Raw genomic sequence first — 25,717 nt, forward strand, 5'->3', positions numbered from 1 at the left:
AGCACCTGGGGGTGGTGGATGGTGTCCCTGCCTATGGCAGGGGGTTGGAATGGGATGGGCTTTAAGGTCCTTCCAACCCAAACCAGTCTGGGATTCTGCTGACAATTCCATTATTTTTTCCTCACCACTTGCCCTCTTCAAACTTTCTTGTCCATCCTGTTTGAGGAGGTGATTTTCTCTCCCTTAACAAACCACAGGTACCCAATCCATCGTTGGGGCGTCCATATGCACGGAGATGAAGCCCAGGCCACAATCCCAGGTGTACTTTCATCAACCTCCCCTTGGGATGTTCTTTTTCCCACTGTGAGCACCCCGCTGGTGATGTGCTGATGGTGCTGCTGCTCTGGAGAAATGTCCTTTACACTGAGACATTGAGGTGCACTTGTCCAGAGGATTTAAAAGGATGAAGCCATCACAGCCCAGCACTGTCTTTGTTGTTATGGTTTCTCCATGAGCTCGTGCATCCTTCTCCTCTTGCAGCCAGCTTTGGCGTAAACTGATCCTGCTCCACAGCCTCAGCAATGGCCCAGTGCCTCTTGCCAAGACTGCAGACAGTGGTTGGTCTGAGTGGAGCTGGAAGGGGGGCCCAGCAGGAAGGGCTGCCAGGCATCCCAGTGGGGTGGGATGGAGCCCTCACTGAGGGTTTTGTGTGGGGTTTGTGCTTTTGGCTTCCCAAGAAACTGATGTGAGCACAAGGCTGGTGCACAGGAGAGCTCGTGGTGCCCAGGGATGGGCATTTGGAGTTCCTCTGCTTCCCACTTGGAAATCCTGGCACCAGCAGGGCAAAAATGAGATGGTGGCTTGAGGAGCCCACCCTTCACACCCTAGGAGTGACTTTTTTCTGCTCTACATATGGAAAATGGGATTAATCTGCATTTCTTTTCTAAGCATAATGATTTTATGGTTCTTTAGGAGAAGTATTCCCTTGTATTCCCTTCACAAAGCCACGGGAGCTCAACAGGAGAATGCTGGACAAAGAGGTGCTGTTTGAAACACAATTTTTAATTCCAAACATTCACCAAGGCTCCCTGGTTGGGGTCTGTCACTGCCACAGCCCATCAGTCCATCAATCCCCTCTCTGTGTCCCAAGGCTTTGCCCGTATTTACACAGGTAACAGAAGTTTTCCTTAGAGCTGAGCTCCCACAATGGGAGCAGTGTTGGGAGCTGTGGTGGAGGGACTGCTTTCCAATAAATTAAATCTCGTCCTACATCCCCAGAAAGATTTGTTAGGAAAGGTCACATCAAGGCTCTTTATTACAGAATATTTTTCAAGTGCTCCTCAGTGTTAATACATTATGAGATCTTGCTTAAATTAAAAACAAAGCAAGACAAAACTTGCCAGCTCCCCTGAGAAAAATCCTGAACTGCCTTTATCAAAACAAGTGGAAAAGTGCATTTTGTGATGCCGTGTTTCTGGTTGTTTTTTAAAAACCTGGCTTTTTACAACTGGTAATCTGCAGTTTGGGGAGTTTTTAATGGGCTTCCCCACTGCGAGCGTGACTTGTGAGACTCTGCTGCTTTGGAAGGGCTGTGTTAAACCCCTCACTTGTGGTTTTATGTATCCATGTTTTACAGATTTAGCTATTCAGATGTTTGTTCATCAGAGGAAAAAAAAGGAAGTCAAACAAAGAAATGGTCAGAAGCAAAACAAATTTGTTTTAGAGCTGTGGGCAGAGTTTAAAAAGTAAATACTGTCCAATCCCCCTTGATTCTCCAAGAGATTCCTGGTTGCTTTGTGCTGCCTCCGTGATTTTTTGTGCCAGTTACTGCCGAGTTGCAGGAGTGAGATGGGAGCCTGCACATCATCCCAGCAGGAGAGGGAGAGGGGGAGGAGCAATGATGCACCTCCTGGGAAATCCAGTCCTGCTGCTGCTGCAGCATCTTCAAGGCAGGGTAAAGATGCTCAAAATTCAGGTTTTGGGCAAATGAACACATCTTGAGAGGAGCTGAGTCTCTCTGCAGGCTCTGAGAGATGAAGGAACCCAGAAAAAGCCATTTTCAAATCTGTTTGAGGGAATCCAGCACATTCTTACCAGCAGTGTCTTTTCCCAGCAGATTTCTTTTTGTCCTGTAAGATCAACAGTTTCCCTTCAATTTATGTGAAAGTTACCTTTGGATTTTGCATTTAAAAGTTATGTATTGTGGCTGCCCATCCCTGGCAGTGTCCCAGGCCAGGCTGGACATTGGAGCTTGGAGCAGCCTGGGATAGGGGAAGGTGTCCCTGCCCGTGGCAGGGGTGGCACTGGAGGGGCTTTAAGGTCTTTTCCAACCAAACCATTCCAAGGTTCCACCATTCTGTGATTTTAAGACTAACATAACAAATCCAAAAGAAAACTGCTTGTCCTGCAGTCCTACAGGTTCATTTTAACTCTTCATTTTCTCTTTGCTGAACTGGAGTCACATTGCTCAGAACTTTTCCCGAGTTTTAAAAGATTTTTTTCTTCCTCAGAGTGCAATAATTCAGTAAGAACTGCATGTACTTTGGTCAAAGCTTTAAAACCACAGAATTCTATAAAGTCTGCAAATAGCTTGACTTTTGCCTTGTGAGAATAATGCAATAAGTCAGTGTTTAGCAATTTTGAGAGAGTGGTTTGAGTTCAGATGAAAAAATTTTGCCTATCACGGAAGGAGTTGTGATTTGCTTGTGCTTGGCAGTTTCTAATCCAGGGCTGTCAGAGGTGTTCAGTGTTTCTGATCCATCAGAGACATTGATCTAGAACATGTTCCTGGAAATAATCTCAGGGAATCTCTGTTTAAACATAATTATTTTACCAGATCCAAAGGACAAGTCCCAGGCAGAAACACAGCATCAGCACCATGAACAAAATGTGCCAGGGTTAAACCTCTGCTTTCTGCTTCCTCAGGATGGAAAACGACCCTGAGGCAGAATGTCCTGTACCACTGGATGATTTAAAATCTGTGATGAATGACAATGAAGAAGATGAAAAGCTCCAAGTTAAAATCCAGGCTTTTGAAGAGAAAATAAATGTGGACAACAGCACCCCTGGCTCGGTGAGGAGATACAGCCTGGGCCAGGTCTCTAAAGAAGAAAGGAAGGATATGAGGTTTAACAGGTATGGCTCTGGAAAATGTGTGAGGGGCTCAGGGAGATCAATTTTGTCATAAAGCTTTATCCAAACATGGAGGGTTTGGTCTGCTCATGCAATACCCACAGGCAGCATCAGCCTAATTTTAACCAGTTTTTGCATCCATTAACTTAAAGGCCACATAAAATCTTTCTGAATCCCAGAATGGTTTGGGTTGGAAGAGGCCTCAAAGCCCATCCAGTGCCACTCCCTGCCATGGGCAGGGACACCTCCCACTGTCCCAGGCTGCTCCAAGCCCCAATGTCCAGCCTGGCCTTGGGCACTGCCAGGGATCCAGGGGCAGCCCCAGCTGCTCTGGGGAACCCATTTAATCTCTCTGTGCCCTAAGGCAGCACAAGGGGCAGGAAAATAACTACATTGAGATATCACGGAAAGGAAGGTACCACGAGCTTTTTTGGGGTTTTATCACTAACAGTATTTATCAATGACAGCAATGTGACCCACAGGGTCCTCAGGCTGTCCCTGCCCCACAGCTCCACACAGAGCTCTGCTCTTCCTGCTCCAGGATTTGCCCTTCCAGGCACTTCTGCCCTCTGTGCTCCCACAGAGGCTCCCCTCCACCCCCAGCACGCGGATCCAGGGCAGGAGGAGCTGGAGGCTGGCGCCTGCTTCAGTGCAGTGCTGGTTGGCATTTTTATGATGTGACTGATAAAGCAGCCACGCCACTCCTGGGGTTATAAGATCCTTGCAGAGAGGCTGCCTCACTCCCCCCGTGGCAGATGTTGGGATATGTGGATATCATTTGGATATTATTTCATTTCACTTGCTTATTAAAGCTGTGGCTTGAGCTTGGCTTTTGAAATGCAGATTTCCCAGAAGGTTCTTGCCCCTGGCTCGGTGAGCCCCACACTCAGCTCTCTGAGGCAGCTGCACAGAGCACATTTTGGGGGGATTTTTGTGCCCTGCATCTATTCCAAACCCTTTCTCCCTTCCTTCCTCCCCCTGCAGGTCCAAGAGCCTGGCCCTGCACACGCTCCGGATGAAGGGGGCGAGCTCGGAGGGGGGGCCAGACGAGGAGAACGGAGAGATCCCTGCTGGCATCTCCTTCTCTGAGATCTACCTCAGCCAGAACCATGACAAAGGGCCTTTCGGGGTCCCCCCCGAAGCAGCACACGTGGGGAACTCCCTGGTTCCACACCAAAGTGCTGATTACCTGCCAGCAGCTGATCTGCCAGAACCGACCCCGGGAAAGGCCGTGGAAGGAAGGGCAGAGGCAGCCACGGGCCCTGTGGAATACCAGGACAAGCTGTACCTGCACTTGAGGGAAAACCTGGGGAAAGTGAAAGAATATGTGATGGAGATGGGGAGGAGAATCCCCATCCCTGAGCAGTGTGTGATTGAAGGTAAGCGGGATGAGCCTTTCCAAGGGCTTCAGCAGCCCACCCAGACTGCCCTTGATGCCTTTTCCTCGTCTTAAAATCAAGAGTGAAACACGGTTAGAAGGAGGAAAGGGATTTTACCTTGGTATTTATTGTAAGGAACCTTAGATGCACACGTCCAGGTCATATGCACCAAGATGCAGCCCACCGAGTGTGTGTGTGTCTCCCCCCAACATCGGGTATAACATTATAGGTGTTACTAATTAGCAGATCTATCAAAGATTCCCTAATGAGAGGCTCAAGTGAGCCCCCCTCCCCAAGGAGCCTTCGCCTGGATGGCTCTATCTTGGTTTACAGAATGTGTTCTGGAGAGGACCTTGGGCTCTGGGGCACACTGATCCCCAGCTACGAAGCTTCTAAAATGTTGAGTCTCTCAGCTTGACAAACAAGTCCAAGAATGTAGGCAAAAAGCACTGAGAATACAGAAGTTGTAAAAAAGGTAAAACAGGGGTATAAAAGAAAAGGCAAAAAATCTTCATGGCATCACCCTCAGGGCTTGGGCAAAGGGGAGCAAAGGCCCCCAGCACAGCCCCCACGGGCAGGGAGGAACATCAGCTTTAGAAAACAACATCTTTCCCAAATGGAATCTTATGAAACCTTCCAGGATTCATTTCCTTCAGGGTCACTCTGCATCCCTCACCTCTCCCAGACTGCTGTGAAGGCTCATGTGAAGATTTCCTTTTGGGTGCCATAGAGAATGAACCCTGAGGGGTGGCAGAGCCTCTGGGCAGGGCAGGGCAGGGGGACATTCCCAGCTCCAGGCTGGAGTTATGGAGCTGGACATCAGGGATCAATGTGTGCTGGACAGTCCACGTGCCGTGGGCCCTGTGCTGATCCCTGAGGCTCCTGCTGGTTGGTTTGGGGCAGATCTGGGTCTCCTTCCTCATTATCATGTCATTAAATTAGCTGCATTGTGACAGTGCAGGTCAGGACCCTCACATTCGTACCACAAAACTCCCTGAGGGCACAGCAGGGTCAGATCCCTGGTGGGATGGGTTGGATCCCATCTCACCAATCCCTGGGGTGCTTTAATGTTTTCTGCTTTCATCCCAGGTGGGTCTGTGATCTGCTTCTCTTTGAAGTGAATACTTTGGGCTGGGTTGGGTTGGGTTGGGTTGGGTTGGGAGTCTCCTGCTTATTCCCTTTGAGGTGAATTTGGGTGCATCCAACCCCTCACTGGCAGCCATGAGCTGTTCACAGCCCAAACCTTCCCTGGGCCATGTTGATCCCAAATAGCAGCTGCCTCAATATATTTAATTTAACTTAATTTAATTTAATTTATTAAATTTTCAGTCACTTCAAACATCACCTTCTAACGTCACTTTAGCTCCAACAGGTATCAACTGAAGTTGATAAAAGATTTATTTCTTTCCTTTCTCAGTGGTGAAGAAGTAGAAAAGCAGTTTCCACTCAAAAAACGGATATAATTCCTTCTCTATATATATTTTAAAGGCTTATGCTTCTGAAGAATCTCCTAAATACCTTAAATTCCAAGTTTAGTAGTTGAAATAGTTATTTGGTAGAATTAAGGATAAAACTTGTGTTCCATAAAATTCCAGTGAAAACATGAGAGTGAACAATGTGGCTTTTGAAGTGCTGAGTGCTCTGACCCCGCGTTAATGAAATCCCATATATTGAATATTTTTAAATGTATTGCTCAGTTTCCTTTCTGCAATACCTATTATGATACATCCCAGGCATATGACTACTTCTAAATTCATTCAAACTATTGTAATTTCCTGAAAACCCTCAACTAGCATTCCTAGGGAAATTCCTTGAGCAGGGACACATGTGCAGAGCAGAGATTTATGGGACTCGTTCAAAATCTGTTGAAGAAATGCAGCCCAGCTCATTCCACGGGGGACAGCTCTGTTAATATTTCAGATATTGCAGAAACCTCTCCAAAAACCTGCAGTTATTGCACTTCAGAGAGCTCCAAACTCTAACAGGGCCCACTCAAAGGCGTGTTTTACATTTCACCAACGTGCTCAGAAGAAAAAACAAAATTAGAAAATATTAATGAACATAGGTGGCTGGTTCTGTGTTGGCTGTGTGGGAGTCTGAACTGGAAATGTAATATGTAAGACGTGGAAGATATGAAAAGATAGGAGCTTCAGAGCAACCCCTCACGACACAGAGTATTTGAAGGAAATAGTGGCAGAATGTGTTGCAAGAACACAGCCCCGTGCTGAGCAAACCAGGGCACTCCACATTTCCCAACCTTTCCTTTCCCTGCTCAGGCCTTTCCCGGGATTTCAGGTGGCAGCTCCAGGGGTCAGCAGGGTGTTAATGGCAGTTAGAAGAATTTCCATGGGATGATGGGCCAAATTCTGCTCTCTTAGCCAGAATTCCACCCCCTGCTTGCATTTCTGCTGGTGGTGGTGTCTGGCCTGGGGCAGCCTGTCTGGGAATGGGGTGAATCCCTCATTGCTTCACCCCAGACTGGAGGCTCCTCCAAAAGGTGACGTGCTGGTGAGGACAGAGCCTTGGGAATATCCCAATTCTCCTGTAGGACCCCTCAGATCTGGCACTGATGACACGGGGAAAGGTGTTCCTGCCCAGGAGCTGGAGGGTCTGTAAGGTACCTTCCACTCCAAACCATTCTGGGATTGTCTGCATGAATTAGAGCCTTAACTTGAAGGGTAAAGGAGAGTGGCTGCAGGAGTGTGAGGGAAATCAGAGACCTCCATGTGGAGATAAATGGGCTCTGCAGCCTGGAAAAGAGATTTGCAGTATCAGGAATGACTGGGAGGATTAACTGAGTGTCTGCCCCGATCCAGGTGCTGGAGAACACGCAATGAAGTTGTAAGAGGCGAGTTCAAAACACACAAAATAGGCACCTCTGCTCTGTTAAACTGTCTGTGATTTGCAAATTGGTTTTCTTGCTCTTGAGTCAGATGTTTGCTGTGTAGGTCTTACCCCTCGCAGAGTATTTTTGCTTTACAGGGTGTGATTTGCAGGCTCCTTGTTGACTTATAAGCTCATTCAATTTATATTCCACGTCCAAATGGATGCAGTATTAACTGGAGTGTCAGATTTTACAGCTGGGGAGGGCTGCAGGTTAGGAAGTGTCAGGGTGGATCCATGAACTGTCTGTGACAGTTTGAAGATGCCTCATACAGACCTTGAAAAATTGCCCTGTCAGCTCTGTTGTTTAATATTTACTATTTTTGGCTGGGTGTGCCTTGGGCAGGGGAGAGCTGTGAATTGGGTGATGATCCTACAGCAGGAGCAGTGCTAGGACTGGGCTGTTGGCCAGAAGGTTTTATCCTAAAGAAAAGGGCTGAGCCGGGGGCGTTTCACAGAGCAGACAAGCTGCAACACCAGACTCGTGTGCATGAGGGAGTTTTTTTGGAATAACTCTGCAGTCAGAGAGGGGATTTGAGCTGGGGCAGAAAAGAGGAACCCAAACCCACAAAAATCCATTTACTGGTTCAGTTCCTTGTTAGTGTGAAGCCCTGTGCCCTGACCCACATCTGTGGCATACCTAAAGCAATTTGAGGCATTTTTTTACATCATGTTCATCACTTGAAGCCTCTTAACCTTGGGGATCTTTTCCTTAAAAAAAGGCAAAAACCAAACCACCATATTTGCCAGGCTCTTCAGCTTTCATGGACCTCAGCAGAGTTTTCCTCAGCCCATATTTTTCCAGGTGGGTTGGGATCCTGTATCATCCTGGTGCCTCCAGGATCTTGCTGATGGCAGCAGCCCAGGCCCTTCCAACCCAAACCATTCCCAGGTTCTGGGATGATTCTGTGGTAATTGGTGTTACGATGTCCCAGTGCTGGTTTTGGGACAGCCACAACATCCAGCTGGGATTGAATCCACTCAGTTTCTCCTGGCACCACCCCTGATTCCTGCACGGAGCTCTGGAGCCACTGCAGCCCCACCTGCTGCAGCCTTGCTGCTCCCACCTTGTGACCCCTGCACGCTGGAGGATTTCTGACTCGCTCTCCTTGTATCCCAGAGCTGCCAGAATGGAGGATCAGAGTCATGGCCATGTGTATCCTGCCTTTGGGAGTGGTTATAACAAGGGCAGCTCCTTGTTTTCCACTCTAATTCTGCTTGATTTTTAGGTGATTTGGATAAAAAAACCCGTCATTAATGCTCAGAGCTCAGAGCTTTGAATGTCGAGTGAGCTGCTGGGAAGAAAGCATTTGATAATATCTGTGTGCCAAGGATGCTGAAGGATTTGCCACCTCCAGGCTCCTTTTGGACGGACAGAGCCCTGGCAGACCATGGAATCATTCCCCCCTCGCTCACTGACACCACATCCAATGACAGCCAGTGAAAAATATCAGAACCACTTTGCAGCAGTCACTCCTGGCTCCTCGGTGCCATGCAGGAGGAGATCCATCCAGCACACATTCCGTGGGATTGCTGGCAGAGGGCTGCAGGACGAGGAGCAGCAGGGGGAGCAGGTTGCAGCGTGCTGGCCCTCCATGTGGTTGTTATTATGTTTTATGTGGTACTGAGGGGTAATGGGGACCAGATGCCGGCGTGGATGGAAAAGCTCATTGCTCCCCTGCAGTGCTCACCCCTGCTCCGGCCTGATAAATTCCAGCATTCCATCGGCCAGACCCTGATTGGGAACAGATGGGCCCCGGGTCCTTCAGCGGGATCACAGAGCTGGGGAGGCTCAGGGGAGCATTTCCGGGGAGCAGCGCTTCTCTGCTGGGACACAGCAAATGTGAGCTGGCATTTCTTCTGCAGGACTGGCATTCCAAACGCATCCCAGAGGTGAGGGAGGCAGTGGCAACGGGAGTGCCACCACTCAGGATGGCCATCGTGCTCCTGATCGACGTTGTCAGACCGTGGAGGAATCCCAGTGCCACAGGGAGGGTGTTGGGAACGTGACCAGCTCTTCCGTGGCTGCCCTCGCATAGCTGTAACACATCCTGGGAGCTTCACCCTGCCCTGGGAGCACCCCTGGAACAGGCTGCTCTCCAGGTGGGCTTTACCTGGCAGCTGGGACGCTCCTGATGGGTGGTGGCATCAACAAGAGGACTTGGACTTGGATGGGGCTTGGAGCAACCTGGTCTAGAGGAAGGAAGCGGAGTAGAACAGGATGAGCTTTAGGGACCTTCCAACCCAGTCAGTGATTCTGTGATGATTTTATGACTTCTGAGCCTCTGGACTTGCCCCTTGGATGTTCAGTCTGTGCTGAGTGCCTCCTTGTTGGTGTCCACCCCCCGTTACAGCCCTGTCTTCTCTGTTAGTGTTGGTGTAACTCACTGGAGGTGAAACCTTTGGCCTGAGTTATGCCCTGCACACAAAGTCAGTAGTGTTAAAAACAATATAAAGCAGCATTTCTTGAAGCTGCCTGCTTTAAAAATTGCCCTCTCCTCCCATAAATGTGTTTTGTTTGCATACTTTTTGTAGCTCAAATTGAAGGGGTCAGGCAAAGGAAACTGAGGAAGCTGAAAAAGCTTAAACCCAAAATTTAAAAAGTTGCATCCATTTCCTATTGGTTCCATGTTTATGTGTGGGTTTGATTCTATTTAGGAAATTTATGAGCATACTTTTACTCCTATTAACAGATTTCATTTAATAGTAAAGGATTACTGATGTAAATCAAATAATGCATGAATTGTTCCCAGAGCCAGTGACTCTGTACCCTCCTGGTTTAGCCCAGCATGTTGAGCTGGAATAAGTAACAATTAACAGCTCTACTGACATTCTTCTGGTTATATTTTCTTCCTTCTCCCCAGGCACAGCCACTTGGTTGTGAACTTCAAAATTGCAGCATATATTCCCTTGTTTCCTGCAGGAGAAACAAGTTGTTGTTTATCCTTTGCTGGAAGGCAGGGCCTTGCCAAGGGATGGGCTGAGAAATGTTCCTTCACTGGAGGAACGTTTCCTTGGGGTCTCAGTCAGTCCTCTGGGGCTTTTGGTGACTGTGTGGGGTGGGTTTGTGGTGCTGTTCACATGTTCTCATGCTTTAAAATCCTTTCCTTGTGGTACTTGGCCTCTCCTGCCAAGCCAAGCCAGGCTGAGGAAGGAGGAGAACTCGACAGACAATGAAAGGACAGGGGAAAAGGGTCTTAAACTGCCAGAGGACAGGGTTAGGTGGGATATTGGGAAGGAATTGTTGGCTGTGAGGGTGGGCAGGCCCTGGCACAGGGTGCCCAGAGCAGCTGGGGCTGCCCCTGGATCCCTGGCAGTGCCCAAGGCCAGGCTGGACATTGGGGCTGGGAGCAGCCTGGGATGGTAGAAGGTGTCCCTGCCATGGCAGGGGTGAAAGGAGGGGATCTTTAAGGTCCCTTCCAAGCCAAGCCACTCCATGATTCCATGATTCGCTGACATTGGAATAACTGATATTCCCTGTTATGAATGGAGCCTGGTAATTCATTGCAAGCCGCTGAAAAATGCACGTAGCAAACGCGGGCTTCTTATCAGCCAGTGCCAAATTCAGCACATCAAACACAGCACAAAAGCCCTGAGTAATGGCTCAGCTCATTCCAGAGGCTGGGAGATTGTCTGGGAAGGAGCCTTCTGCAGTGGGTAGTGACAAAAGAATGCTGCAGTTTTCCAGGACCGTTCTGCTCAGCCAGCAAGGACTCTGGTCTAGAGCTGTGTTGATTTTGGCACGTGCCTTCAGCCTCCATGTGCTCCTCAGTGGCACCCACAAAACCTTGCTCAGCACTTCCTCAGGAGTTCCTGTCTCTCCATAGATCCTTTGTCATTTTTCAGCCTGCAGCATTCAGGAATGTCCTTCACAGCCCATCAAACATGATCCTACCCGGGTGCCTTTTCTCAGCTGCTCCCCAGGGGCTGGAGCTCTGCCCCTTCTGCTCCCAGGTTTCTTGTCAATCCATATGTTTGGAACTGGAAGAATACTGGCTGTGTTCCAGGGAAGAGGAAGGATGGACTGCCTGCTCCTCTTCACCAGGGTTTAGGGTCACTTTTAGCCAAGAGCCATTTCCCATCGTGAAACATCAGCTTTTCACACACATGGCCCAAGGCCAAGCCTCGATTTCTGGTTGAGTGCATCGAGTGGAGGACTTTTAGCATCTGTGAGGGGTCTGCAGTGTGGAAGAGCATCTGTCAACAGCCTCCTTGGAAACATTGTCATGTGCTTTCGTGTGCCCCAGGACTTAGGGTGGCTCTAGTGAACCCCTTTGGCTTCCCAAACTCCTCTGTTATATTGAACATGAGCACTGGCAGGTTTGGGTAAGAACCAGTAGGATTGGGTAATTCAACTCAAGTTTTCCCCATAGCCAGTAGTCCAAGGGTGTGGATTTTATGCCATGGATCCAAGAGAAGAGGATTTTATGCCATGGATCCAAGAGCAGTGGATTTATGCCCCGTTTTTTCCTGCTGGGGTGAGCGTGTTGCCCATGGCCGTGGTGGGAGAGCGCAGTGGGGAGGTCCACACGGGCCAGGGATGTGACTCAGTCTCGTGCTGTCCTGGTGAGTCACCGTGGGGAGAAGGGGGAAGGAATAAAATGCTCCAAGAAAATCTCCTAACTGGAAAAATGAGCTGTGGCTTTTGAGAAAACGTGACTAAGTGGAGACGGTTTCTGGATCTCCTGAGGAGGAGAGGCTGAGAGCAGAGGCAGCCTGTGTGTCCAACAGCAGACCAGCTAGAAATGCTTGTTTTTAACATTTTTCATCTTATCAAGACGTGAACACATGGGAGGGAAATGTAATAAATGCAGAATTTCACCTGGAAGTGCAACATGTGAGGAAGGAGTTTACCTGAGGTACAAAAGGAGGCACTGCCAGAACAAAGTGTCAGTGGTCAGATTGTCACTGAAAATGCAGGAAACCTAAAAGTGGGCTGTTGGAATCTGCCAGAAATGCTACAGAGAGGCCAGATGGCTGTGAGGCTGGGAGCAAACCCTCCAGAAGCTGGCAAGGGGAAACCATTTTATCATCCTTTGACAAATCTGTTTGAGTTTGCTGAGGAAATGGCTTCACATGGAGAGAGGGCAGGGCTGGATAGGATATTGGGAAGGAATTGTTCCCTGCGAGCGTGGGCAGGCCCTGGCACAGGGTGCCCAGAGCAGCTGGGGCTGCCCCTGGATCCCTGGCAGTGCCCAAGGCCAGGCTGGACATTGGGGCTGGGAGCAGCCTGGGACAGTGGGAGGTGTCCCTGCCCATGGCAGGGGTGGCACTGGGTGGGCTTTAAGGCCCCTTCCAACCCAAACCATTCCATGATCTATAATATTCAGCAAAAGCAGAATTGTGTATCTCAAGGCTTCATTTCCAGTTAAAACCGTCACCTCAGCAGGGATCCCACAGGTGTCAGCCCCTCGTGGCTGGGGCCTGACAGGGCAGGGGTTTTCCAACAAACCCTTTAAATAAGGATGAGGGACGCACAGTTTTGATGGATCTGATGGTTTGATATCCCAAACACACGAGAAAGCACAAAGACAGTGAGCAGCCTGGCTGGACTGTGCTGCCCCTCGTGCATTTGGCAGTAAAGGGTTACTGGGGAAGATCTGAAGCACTGAACACTGAATTTCTCTCCTCCTTTAAGGGTGCAGACACATCAGTGCCCTGCTGACCTGCAGGAGTGTCCCAGGCCCCCAGAGTGGGAATGGTTGCCCCCGTGGCTCTGGCACCCTGCTCCTGGGCACTGAGTTTTCTCTCTGGTTTGCAGCTGATTTGAACATTCCATGTGTTTCCTTGCAGACACTGTTCAGAGTTGCATGGCAAAGCTGTTCTTCAGCTGTCCCCTGAAGGGCCACTACTGCCTGTACAGCAAATCCAGCTTCACCCTGGTGAGCCAGCAGCCTCTGCTCTGGATCCACATCATGTTCCTGTTCCAGCAGGTGAGGGGGACACAAACCAGGGCCACCTCTGGGCTGTGCATGTGGCTCTTGGAAAAGAATGTTTCATGGTTAAACTCATTAAATACACCTCTAATTCGCAGTGGTTTGTGACCCTTGCAGCCCCTCAGGAAGTCGCTCGATGGGGCTGAAGTTATTTTGTGCTTTATAAGTTTTTATATTTCTGGTAAATGCCCCAAATTCAAACTGGCTCAGGAGATTACAAAGTCTGGGGATAAAAAAGTGGGACCAAACCATGTTGTCCTCATTCAGGCAAAACTTCCAGCAAGTGCCAGGTGCCTTGGAAGCAGCCAGGAGTTGGCAGTGGATTTTAGGGGAACAGCACCAACCCCGAGGCTGCAGGAGGAGGGTGGAGGGGCAGAACCCACTGGGGTTTTTCCTGCAGAAGTTTGGACTGAGCAGGATTTGTAAATCTGCTCAGAGCTGTTCTGCCAGCCCTAAAGTGATTTTCCCATGTTTAATACTGTTCCCAAGTACAGCCCAGTATTTGGACATGTGTGGCATTTCCTAACCGGTTACAAATAGTCTGAAACTAAGAGAGAACCCCACTTTCACACTTCAGGATGAAACAGGTGGGTTTGAATTAAAACACCATGTTCAGTTTCTTAACACACATGGGCCTTTCACTGCAGTTTATCCCATCCTAAGGCAGCCTTGGAAACACCCAGGATTTATCCAGAATGCAACACAGGGAGGGATGCTGTGGATGTAAGAGCCTGAATCACTCTGCCCTGTGTGTGTTCCTAGAAATAAATACTTTTCAAGAACACTGGTCAGGTAATTAAAATAATATTAATGGAGAGTCCTACTATATTTCAAAACCCTTGGATGGAAACTGGGAAATGATTAGTGCAGGACAGCAGGATTAGGCTTGATGGGTTTGCTCAGAAAGAGGAGACAGAAAGTCCATCCAGGAATCCCACGTTCAAAGGACATTGCCCATATTGTGAAATCAAATAGCTGTAGTATGGAAAATCAGATTTGTTTGCGCACTCTTAGCTTGGCTCCTGCATGCAAATGCATTCTTTAATTGAAAGATCACATAGGAGATACAGGGGAGGAAGAAGTGTTCTCTCAGCCACAGTGTTCCTGTACTACTGAGCAGTTGATGCAACAAAGAACTTGGTGCTGTTGAAATACCAGGATCATTCACGGAGGTGGAAGGTTGGATGCTCATTGTCCTTTGGCTCAGGGAGCTCTGGGGGTGACAGCACCCACCCCAACAAGGAGTCATCTTGTCCTGCGAGTGTCCAGGTGCTGAAACCTCCTGTACTCTGTGGTGAGAGTGTCCTGGGGAGTTTTCCCTCCTGTGTTTCATCCCACTCTCTGTCCAGCACAGTCACAAACTCTGCTCTTGCTGCACAAGGGCCGAGAGCTGCAGGAGCTCCCAACAAACTCACACAAACCCACAGGGGGGTGAAGCATCTCCTCCCTCTGGCTGGGAATGCCAGGTTTTCCCAGGGGGATGCACCTCACCCAGGCTGGTTCACAGGGGCCAGTGCTGCTCTCGTGGTGATAAATTAACATTTCACTACAACCCCAGGTTGTGTATGGTCATCGGAGGGCAATCCTCAGTGAGCCACAGACCTCAGAGACGTGGGATGTGCAATAAACTTCAAAATCCCCAAGGGAAATGAGATATTGTGTGCTGTATCCAGTTGTGAGCCTATTGATCCATCGGAGCTCCTCACGGAGAGCTGGACTAACCCCTGGCTGTTCTCATGGCTGTCCCCCTGGGAGAACAAGATGCTCTCTGGTAATGGCCAAGTGAAAAAATGCCTGAAATAATTTTCAACATTTCCTTCAGAGCCTGTTTGCAGAACCTTTGTCCATACAAAGCGACTCAGTGCAAGTCCTCAAGGCCCTGTGGGAGAAGACACAGCTCAAGGGGACGCACAGCTTTGAGACTGCCATGATCCAGTCCACGTTCCCGCACCAAAAGGTAAGGGCTCCTTTTCCTCACAAATGAAAATAGGAGAAGGACTCTGCCCTGCATTTTGAAACCTTTGCAATGAAAAACCAGGGATGCTGCACGTGGGTTTTTTCCTGCTCACAGTCTCAAGCTCTAGACTCAGCTTAGCTGCTGCTGTGGGGTGTTGGGCAGCCCTTGGAAGTTCACCTAGTGAGACACAGCCCTGGGTTTTATGGAACTGTCTGTCTGCACATGTGCCATTAGTTACCCCCATGAGCTGAAGGGATACAGCCCAAAGCTCTTTACTGTCCCCAGGATTTCAGTGAATGCTGTTTCCAGGCTATTAATCAGCTTCCTTGGAAAAGGCCGCTGTTGGATTGGGAAACAAACATCTGTTTATTCCTAAGCCTCTCCATCCAGCTCAGTTGGATGAAAAGGGTTGTCAGACATGATTTTAAAACACTCTTACTCGGAATATTGTGGACATGAAGATGTCTGGTGGAATAAGATTAAATTACCAGGTTTATGGCTGATTTAAAACCAGAGTTTTGTTAGGAACAGCTTCTGAAGTCCCAGGATAATGTGGTGATGAAGTGGGAACCCTTCCTGGGGCTCACAGGAGTGGGGGACCCCCACATCTGAGAGCAGCTTTGGGGCCAGTTTTACTGACACACAGAGGAGCTGTGCTGAGGATTTGAGCTGCTGTTGAAATCCAGGCCTGGCTCATCCAGGGGCATTAGAGCAGCTTTGCTGCTCAGCACGGGCTTAACTTGAGCCGCTGCCAAGCTCCACTCATCCAAAGTCAGAGCTGGTGCAGCGTGAAGAGTTTGGGGGGAATAAGGAGCTTAGGGCAGAGGATTCCTCCACAGACAGATGGGATGAGGGGCACCAGGCACACACAGCCTGCAGGACAGCCCAGCACCCTCAAACAGGATTCGTCTGCAGGGGGTGCATAAGCCTGGAAGTGCTCAGATCCGGGAGTCTGCCTGTTCTGGGAACTTTCATCGCTTCATGACAGTATCCCAGAGTTCCCAAAACAGCAGAGCTGGAAGGGAGATCCTGATCTCTGCTGGGTTGGGGAATCCAGCAGTGATTGGAGCCGGGGAGCTGCGGCTGCCCAGCAGCCCTGGGACAGCTGGAGCACACCCGACCTGCTCAGGGTCCAGTCCTGGCCGTTTGCTGCGGGATTTACTTTCTGGTTTGGTTTTGTTCATGAATACAGAACCAGAGTTTGTTCTGGTTTTGTTTACTACTAAGAACCCAAGTTTGTTTCTAGTGCAATTTCCATTCAGTTTTCTGGGAATGAAGCTTTTGCATTTCAAAAAGATCTGCCTGGAACATTTCCTGCATGACCTGGTCCTTGCTTTCCTCAGCTTCTGCCATAATGGGAATTTGTCGTCTCAGAAGTTCTTCTCATTGCTAACAGGACTTCAAATATTGTGAATTATTGGACAAAATTATTGTATTTGTTAATGTTATTCCAGGAAGCAAAACTCTGAGGGTGTGGTTGCTTCATTAAGCACAGCACTTTTAATTTTAAATGGTTTGAAACATGTTGATGCAAATGCAGCATCAACATTGTCTGCTGTATTTGATACTAAGTTTTATGCATTTTCTAGCAGAGTCTGAAATGCTTTATCAGGGCTGGATGGGATATTGGGAAGGAATTCCTCCCTGTGAGGGTGGGCAGGCCCTGGCACAGGGTTCCCAGAGCAGCTGGGGCTGCCCCTGGATCCCTGGCAGTGCCCAAGGCCAGGCTGGACATTGGGGCTTGGAGCAGCCTGGGACAGTGGAAGGTGATAAACTTTTTTCCAATACGGATTCTAAAGCATTTTTCAAACCTGGAGACTAATGTTTGACATCAGTGCTCTACTCCAGACTGAATTCTGAGCAGTATCCTCAGACGTGCAGCACTGTGGTGATCCCTGAGCCAGCCAGGAGCTGCAGCGAGGACCTGGCTCCCACAGAGCACGCCGTGTTTCACTGGGCAGCCCCTTCATGCCACAGAAAACATTTACTCAACACGGCTCGAGACGTGCCAGGAGCAAAGCACTTCCAGATGTGCATCCTCCCAGGTTTCCACCGGGTTCTCCACGGCTCCTTATCAAAGTCCTGTCTGTGCCCGGGCTGGGCTGGGCTGTGCTGGCTCCCCTGTGGCAGTGCTGAGATGGTGACTGCTTTATGAGCCCCCCATGATGCCCTCAGAGCTCCTTTGCTGCTCAGCCTTGCAAGAGCAGAATGAACACTTTGGAGCCGTGGGCTGCTCTGTTCTCCCCTTTCCCCGTCGCTGCCTCGGTTCACGTGGCAGAAGGAAGGGCCACGCTGGCACAATGGACTCGAGGTTTTCAAGGTGATGGAGCAAGGGGATGAGATAAATCTCTTCTCTCCAATTAGGCTTTCCCCCAGGCTTCCCCTCCTGAAATAAGTGGCCCCTTGCAGGTTATTTCAAGCGTGCTCGAGTGCAGAGTGGAACAGGCAGATTTCTGCACTGATATTTCAGTGGCATTTGCTCTCTTTCAGGCTGGAGTTGGCTCCTTGCAACCATCAGCAGATTTTTTCACGGGATGGGGAAGCTCCCAGGCTTTGTGTGCAGCCTCATCCCTGTGTCCTGTAATGTCCTGCCCAGGCCAGGGACTACAGTGCCATTGTTTTGCCCATCTTGTGTCCCCCAGGGTGCCACAGCAGGAGCTGGGGGCAGGACAAGCCACTGACCGTGCTGTGCTGCCTCTCCTTGAGTACAGCTGCTCTGGAAAGGCTGGAATCCTGCATCCCTCCACAGCCTTGTGCAGTGTGATGGATTAAGAGCCCTGGCAGGGGACGGTGTCTCCCCCCTGACTGCGTAAATCCGTGTTTTCCTTGGACTGCAGGGCGGTGTTCGGCTCTGTGAGACCCCACACCAGTACACGGGAGGGGTTCTGAGGGCTGGCAGTGTCCCTCCCCAAGTGAGGGACTTGGCTGCTGTTGCTGAACACCGAGGTTTGTTTAGGTGTGGGATCACAGTCTGGTGTTACATCAAATCACGGGCTTTAAAACACACTGGATTTTGCAGTGGCGTGAATTACCTCACAGTGAGAATCCTCTGCCTTTCCCAAACTCAGGGGTGTTCCTTTGAGCAAGCCAGGGGTTTGTCTGTGGGTACACAGTGCCACTGCCCTGGCTCATCACTCTGCTCTGGTGGGGATCCCGTGGGGCAGCAGGGTGTCAGCAGAGACCCTTCTGGGGCACTGAAACATCCCTGGGGGAGGGCTGGGGTAATGGAACCGTGGAGTCATTTGGTTGGAGAAGCCCTCCCAGACCATCGAGTCCAACCATTCCCCAGCACTGCCAAGGCCACCACTGCCCATGTCCCCAAGTGCCACATCCACACATCCCTCCTGTGACTCCACCACTGCCCTGGGCAGGCCTTGCCATGAATAAATTTTCCCAATATCCAACCTGAACCTCCCTTGGCAGAACTTGGAGCCATTTCCCCTTGTCCTATCATTTATTGCTTGGAAGAAGAGCCCGACCCCCCCCGGCTGCCCCCTCCTGTCAGGGACTTGTGCAGAGCCACAAGGGCCCCCCTGAGCCTCCTTTGCTCCAGGCTGAGCCCCTTCCCAGCTCCCTCGGTCTCTCCTCATCACACTCCTGCTCCAAGGTGGTTCAGCTGCTGGAAAACAGGCCTGGCTGCTGACAGCGGCGTGGGAGAGGAGAAACAAATCCCAGACCATCCCCTGCCTCCCTAATCCATTATTTATGGCTCAGCTGCTGCTGCTGGTGGAGAGACAGACCCATCCTGCCCAGCACATTGCCCTGGCAGTTGTCCCTCTGCAGGAGATGTGGGAAGGAGCCTCTGTATCCCTCTGGATTTGGGGCTCCGAGCAGGTGGCTGAGCAGTGCTTCACCTCACGAGTTTGGTTTCTCTCCTCCTGTCCCAGGACCTGGAGAACGTTCAGATGCACCTGGAGGAGGTGAGGTTCTTTGACTTATTCGGGTACAGCGAGGAGGCAGGAGCCTGGCAGTGCTTCATGTGCAACAACCCCGAGAAGGCAACAGGTACAGGGCTCCTGCCTCTGTCACAGGTGGGCTGGAATGGATGGGGTGAAGCTCACAGGTCATGCTGGGTGTCTGGTTATGGTGGGGAAAGGAGAAACCAAACTTTCCAGTGTCTATTTTAATTGGAATTCTCCATTAAACTCATCTTCAGTGAGAGTCAGGCCCAAACCTGACTTGGTGTGTGCTTAGAGGGACACAACCCCAAATCTGCACCATCCCTGACCCCTGGCGAGTGGGAGGGCTCTGCACCCACCCTGTAGTGTCCAGATAAAGGAGTTGCATCTCCTGGACCATATCCCAGGTCCTCTGGAGCCCGCCCAGGTGCCACAAGTCAGGGGATGTTGGCATAGAAACAACAGCTGGTTGCTGCCATCTTCACTCTCAGAATTATTTGCTTTAATATAATTTAATCCCCAGTGCCCATCTCCTTAGGGACATGGTGATTAAGTGTTTTTAAGGCATAATGCTTCAGCTGTATTGGAAAACAGGGTGAGTGGAAAATAGGAAAAAATAACCTTTTTCCCAGGTGAAATATCCTGGTGCCCTCCTTTTGAAGCTTTCTGGCACCCATGTGTTTCAGATCAGTGCCCTGGCAGGCAGGGGAATGTCTTGTTCTTAGATGCTTTCTGCCACTCTGCAAAAGTCTGACCAATCCTGGCCAAGAATTTTGACTATTTTGGCCAGGTTTTTGAATAATTGGCTGTTTCAGCTGTTTATTTTAACAGTTAGTGTCTCTCTGGACTGCATCTACCCCGAAGTCTTGCAGGAGTGGCCCAGCTGCTGCTGCAGGCCAGGCTGCCCGTGCTCATTCCGTGAGGGTTTGAGCATCTCCTCCCTCCCCAGCTGCCATGGGACTCCAGGGCCAGAAAAGGAATCTTGCTCTGAGTTAGAGCTTCACCTCCACAGTGGTCTCAGCGTGGTTTCTCCATCACATCAGTGCTGTCGAGCTATGAGGAACACGAGTCTCTTGCTTAAAATGTCAAAGCTTAATGAAATCACTTTGGTGTGAATTTCCAAAGACATTTAACCAGTCCAGCCTTGCCTCCCTATTGCTCTCCTGGCTGTGACTGTCCTGTTCATGAGCAATTGCTCTCTTTGTCTCAGTTTAAAAGGATTCTTGTAAGGCTCATTTTGAGTATCATGATTTGCTTCTGAGCTCCAAAGGCCTTTAGAAAACCAAGCAAATAAAGTCCTCGAATGGATCACGTGGAAGCTGAGGAAAGGAACGTGGAAGAGGGAGCTCAGTGGAATAAAAATTTGCAGAGAATGACAACTCCACCTTTGTATTGGTGATGCAGAGCTGTGGCAGCTGGGAAGGCTCGTGGCAGAGTGGGAGACCCTGCAGGGTCTCTCTGGGTTTGTAAGATCTGACACAAGAAAGGATTTGGGGGTCTCCTTGGATTGGCAGGGAATTTAAAGGCTGTGAAACATCTTTTATTTTCATTCCGGAGTGGGAAAGACCCTTTGAAATCTGAAATACTTTTGAGAGACAAGAAAGCAATTTCTTCCTCTCAGCAATGCTGTTTAGCAACCAAATTCCTGTTGAAGAAGGAATTCAGAGGCAAATTCTTTTTCTATTATTGTCTGCTGGGTGGTTCATGTGGGGTTTTGTTGCATTTTTTGGATGCCGTGTTGCAATTTGCCATTTATCCTCCAGACTCGGGCAAACACTGCCTTAAAGCCCTGACCTGGCCTTGGGATGGAATTCCCAGAGCAGCTGTGGCTGCCCCTGGATCCCTGGCAGTGTCCCAGGCCAGGCTGGACATTGGGGCTTGGAGCAGCCTGGGACAGTGGGAGGTGTCCCTACCATGGCAGGGGAGGAATGAGATATTTAAGGTCCCTCTCAGCACAGACCATTCCATGATTCTGTGATGAATGATTCCTGTTTGGCTGTAGCTGGGAGGGTTTTTGGAGCTGGAAGCTGATCCTGTGTGGAAAGAACCAGTTAGGCTGAAGCAAAGTGGTTGATGCACCCACGGTGACAATTAGAGAAAGTTTGGCTCTTTCTCAGGCATTCTTCTGGTTCCAGAGCATGTCTTGTACAACCACACTTTTCCAGCAGTGCTGTTAAATCACCCTGAATTGGCTTTTCCTGCCACTGAGGAGGAGCATTCCCACAAATCCTGCTCAGCTGCCCACACACATGTAGGTGCCCTGGTCTCAGAGGGAGCAGCACCAGCTCACTCCATCGTGTGTTCCAGTCGTGGCCATTCCCGCACAGCCACAAGGCATCTGGAATGCTGGACAATGTGAGGATTCCTCCTGTTGGGACAAGCTGGCTGTTGGGAGCCCCATTCCGACACAACCCCCTGCACTGAGAGCTGGGCTTCACCAGCTCTGGCACAAAACATTCCTCAAAACCACCGGAGAGCCGGCGAGGGAATCACAGCACATTCCCCCTCTGGAAGCTCACAGAGCAAGGCAGGGATCCCGGGGACTGCACAGGGGGAATCACAGCACATTCCCCCTCTGGAAGCTCACAGAGCAAGGCAGGGATCCCGGGGACTGCACAGGGGGAATCACAGCACATTCCCCCTCTGGAAGCTCACAGAGCAAGGCAGGGATCCCGGGGACTGCACAGGGGGAATCACAGCACATTCCCCCTCTGGAAGCTCACAGAGCAAGGCAGGGATCCCGGGGACTGCACAGGGGGAATCACAGCACATTCCCCCTCTGGAAGCTCACAGAGCAAGGCAGGGATCCCGGGGACTGCACAGGGGGAATCACAGCACATTCCCCCCCTGGAAGCTCACAGAGCAAGGCAGGGATCCCAGGGGTTGCACAGGAGCCAGGGGCAAGGAGTCAGGATTTGGGAAAACTGAGGGTGCTTCCGAATTCTTCTGGGAAACTGCAACGCCATGGAAAAGCCTACAGCACATTAACTTGGGAATACATTTATCTCCCTCCAGCAGTGCCGATTATCCAGGGAAATGAAGGAGCCCAGCTCTAATGCTCACTGGAAGATCATAAAAGGTGGCATCCAGCGATGTTTTCTTTCCAGGTTTTCAGCAAAACCCAATGTGGTGATTAATGGAAGAGAGTGAATCCATATTCCCCGAGGTTAATTGCATTTATCTGCCACACATTCCATTCTTTCACGTTCATAGGAGTTTATTATCACTGAGATCATTCACGAATTCTTGTGGAGGATTTTATGTTTCATCAAATGCAAGATTTAAAGCTTTGGGTTTTATCTGCCTCAAGTTCATCTTGGAAGAGTTTGGAGGGTTTTCAACTTTTTATTCAGTACCCAACCTACTTAGAGCTGGATGTGTTGTAGTTCTGCAAAGAAAGCAAGATGGAAAATAGAAAATTCCAACAGACACATCAACGGGAACTACTCAGGGTTAAGCTGGAGTTAGTGTGTCTATACTGAGATGATTTAAGAAAAAATGGGTATTTCAAGACCTTTGGGTATTTCATGACCTTTTCAAACTGAAAGAGGAGATATTTAGATGGGATATTTGGACAGGAATTGTTCCCCGTGAGCGTGGGGAGGGGCTGGGATGGAATTCCCAGAGCAGCTGGGGCTGCCCCTGGATCCCTGGCAGTGTCCCAGGCCAGGCTGGACATTGGGGCTTGGGGCAGCCTGGGGCAGTGGGAGGTGTCCCTGCCCATGGCAGGGGTGGCACTGGGTGGGCTTTGAGGTCCCTCCAACCCAAAGCATTCCAGGATTCGATATTACAGTAAATAACTTTTGATGATTAAGGAGATCACCCAGGAGACAGAGCCAGGCCCTTGTCAGCACTGTGGGTGAGACACAAACTGGAGCAGGAGAGGTTCCCGTTCCCTACAAGGGAGAGCTTTCCCACCATGAGGATATCCAGCACTGGAACAGCTTGTCCAGAGATGATGTGGAGATTTTTCAAGTCCCACATGGATAAATCCATGAGCAACCCAGTCTGATCCCGTGGGTGACCTTGCTTGGAGCAGGAGCCTGGAGGAGACACCCCTCGAGCTCTCTTCCAGCTGAGTTATTCTGGGATTCTGTGAAGTCAACCGCAAGGAAAACAAGCAGAAGGACTTAGAAAAATATTGGAAAAGAGCTCCATTCTTATCTTGCATGAATATCTCTCTCCTAATCAGCCCCTCAGACATGCTGGCATCGGATTCATTACAGCCGCTCTGGAAGCTGCCATCAGAACTCCCCACAGGCTTCTTAGTGGATACCCAGGAGAAGTCCTCTCATAGCACTGCCTAAAGCCACTGGCTCCTTAAAGAGAGATCAACATTTCTTAGCAAATCCTGGGTTTGAAAGATTTTGGCCATAAAAATTCACTTTAGGCCAAAATTGCACATTCACTTCCTTTCTCATGTTGTGCCCCTGACCACAAACTATCTCAGTATCATCTGGCCCCTGAGCCTTTTGTGCTTTACCCCTCTTAGTTTGGTTAAAGCCTGTTCCTACTGCTCTGGAGTGGGATTGAGGATGTTCCTCTGGGACCAGGAGCCAGGCAGAGAACAGTATTTAACAAAATTGCAAAGTTTTTAGTAAGGGGGACACTAAAACGTGGCTCTGTCCCACTAAGGAGCGTGTGGGGAGAGGGTGCAGCCCCAAGCCAGCTTCCTGGTGAATTTGTCCCCTTTTGCAGTGACAACATTCATACAGGGAGAAAGCAACCCTCTGCTTTACTCTGTCCCATGCCAGGTTGGGTGCTGTGACCCAGCACATCGGTGCTGGCTCAAAAATGTGCAGAACAGTTGTGGGGTCAGGGCTGAAGTGGCTGCGTGGAGCAGAGCACGGCCCGCTCCTGTCGTGGAAATCCCAGCTGCAGCTCCCCCCCGGCGCTGAGGCTTTGCCAACCCCCTTTTCATTCATCCATCTCCTTCCAAACGCTCCCTATCTGCAGAGACAGGAATATTTGCGGTCTTTCCTGAGGAAATTGCACAAGTCCATGCTGCACCCCCCGCCCACCCCGCTGCCAAGGAAAACAACGCCGGGGGAAGGACACATCCTTCATCTACAGCTGATGCCTTGTGCTGGCCTTGGTTTGCCCTCTTCCAGACAGGAGGTGGGTGCCCAAAAAGCCATAAAGCCTTTGGCACTCCCTTGGGTGGCACTTGGGCACCCCGCTCACCTCCATCCTCACCGGCCTTTGGGCCCAGGAGCTGCAGATGGCTTTGAAGGAAAAGCAGGGCTGGATGGACGTGGAGGCTGAGGGACAGGAGAGTGGCCAGCCAGGGATGACTGCCCCTCTGACACATGCTGGGATGGGCTCCAGGGCAAACATCCCATCCAAAAACATCTGTTCTCAGGTTGCCTATGCCTTGCACTGCCCTCCAGTCTGTCTGGTCCTTTGCGACCTGGCTGTCGGTGTGAAGATAGAAGAGAAAGGAAAAAGAGACCACTAGGAGATGTCAGGGCTTAAACTGCCAGAGGGCAGGGTTAGATGGGACACTGGGAAGGAATTGTTCCCTGGGAGGGTGGGCAGGCCCTGGCACAGGGTGCCCAGAGCAGCTGGGGCTGCCCCTGGATCCCTGGCAGTGCCCAAGGCCAGAAATGGTTATCACAGGGCTGAGGAACAACTGGGAGGTGTAGTGGTGGGGAGAAGTTTGGGATGGCTGAGGGAAAAGAGATGGAAGAGGGAGCTGTCAGCTCCATCTGCTTGGCCTCCCCAGCAGGACATGGTTGAGGGCTGAGCTGTCTTTGTGACGTGAGAGCTGAGGAAAGTGAGGAAGGCAGAACAGCCTTCCTGCAGCACAGCTCAAGCCTCTGGCTGGGGCAAAGGGAGGGCAGGACTGACCCTGGCCATGTGTTCCCCTCCGCAGTTGTGAACCAGGACGGGCAGCCCCTGATGGAGGGCAAGCTGAAGGAGAAGCAGGTCCGCTGGAAGTTTATCAAGAGGTGGAAAACGCGCTACTTCACCCTGGCTGGCAACCAGCTGCTGTTCCGGAAGGGCAAATCCGTGAGTCACAGCCCACCAGCTGCACTGCTCCCTTTCCCTGCTCCCCAACACCACTCCCAGAGGCTTTTACCCCCCAGTTTTGCCCGTGGTAATTCTTCCACTCGCAAAGTGCATGGCAGGGGAGAGCAAGGGACATGACAGCCACAGCCAACGTGCTGCACAGGAGCTGTCACTGCTGCGTCCCCAACTTTCAGGGGGCTTAAAGCCCATCTCATTCCATCCCCTAGCCATGGCAGGGACACCTTCCACTATCCCAGGTTGTTCCAAGCCCCCTCCAAGCTGGCCTGGGACACTCCCAAGAGCCCTCAGCTGTTTGTTGGCTGCTGGGTGACTCCTGCCCCAGGTGAACTCTGCTCTGTCCCCTGTGTTCCAGAAGGACGACCCCGACGAGTGCCCCATCGAGCTGAGCAAGGTGCAGAGCGTCAAAGTGGTGGCAAAGAAGCGGCGGGACCGGAGCTTGCCCCGGGCCTTCGAGATCTTCACGGACAGCAGGAGCTACGTGTTCAAAGCCAAGGACGAGAAGAACGCTGAGGAGTGGCTGCAGTGCCTCAACGTGGCCGTGGCGCAGGCCCGCGAGCG

At 50.5% G+C, this 25,717-nt stretch overlaps 1 protein-coding gene across 2 annotated transcripts in view; it reads left to right on the plus strand.

Annotated features, from left to right (window-relative positions):
* Window positions 1-25,094, plus strand: part of VEPH1 (ventricular zone expressed PH domain containing 1) — a 50,459-nt gene extending 25,365 nt beyond the window's left edge. Inside the window, exons 8-13 of one of the 2 annotated variants that reach the window (XM_017734370.1) lie at window positions 2,866-3,075; window positions 4,057-4,451; window positions 13,128-13,267; window positions 15,093-15,227; window positions 19,115-19,147; window positions 25,002-25,094. In XM_017734370.1, the coding sequence (XP_017589859.1) occupies window positions 2,866-3,075; window positions 4,057-4,451; window positions 13,128-13,267; window positions 15,093-15,227; window positions 19,115-19,147; window positions 25,002-25,007 (919 nt within the window). In that variant the 3' untranslated portion in view covers window positions 25,008-25,094. Of the gene's footprint in view, window positions 1-2,865; window positions 3,076-4,056; window positions 4,452-13,127; window positions 13,268-15,092; window positions 15,228-19,114; window positions 19,148-25,001 lie in introns of those variants that run through there. The other variant, XM_017734371.1, reaches the window with a different exon arrangement.
* Window positions 25,095-25,717: the final 623 nt, after the last annotated feature.

This window comes from Corvus brachyrhynchos, unplaced genomic scaffold, assembly GCF_000691975.1.
Source record: "Corvus brachyrhynchos isolate BGI_N302 unplaced genomic scaffold, ASM69197v1 scaffold544, whole genome shotgun sequence".
Classification (NCBI taxonomy): Eukaryota; Metazoa; Chordata; class Aves; order Passeriformes; family Corvidae; genus Corvus; species Corvus brachyrhynchos.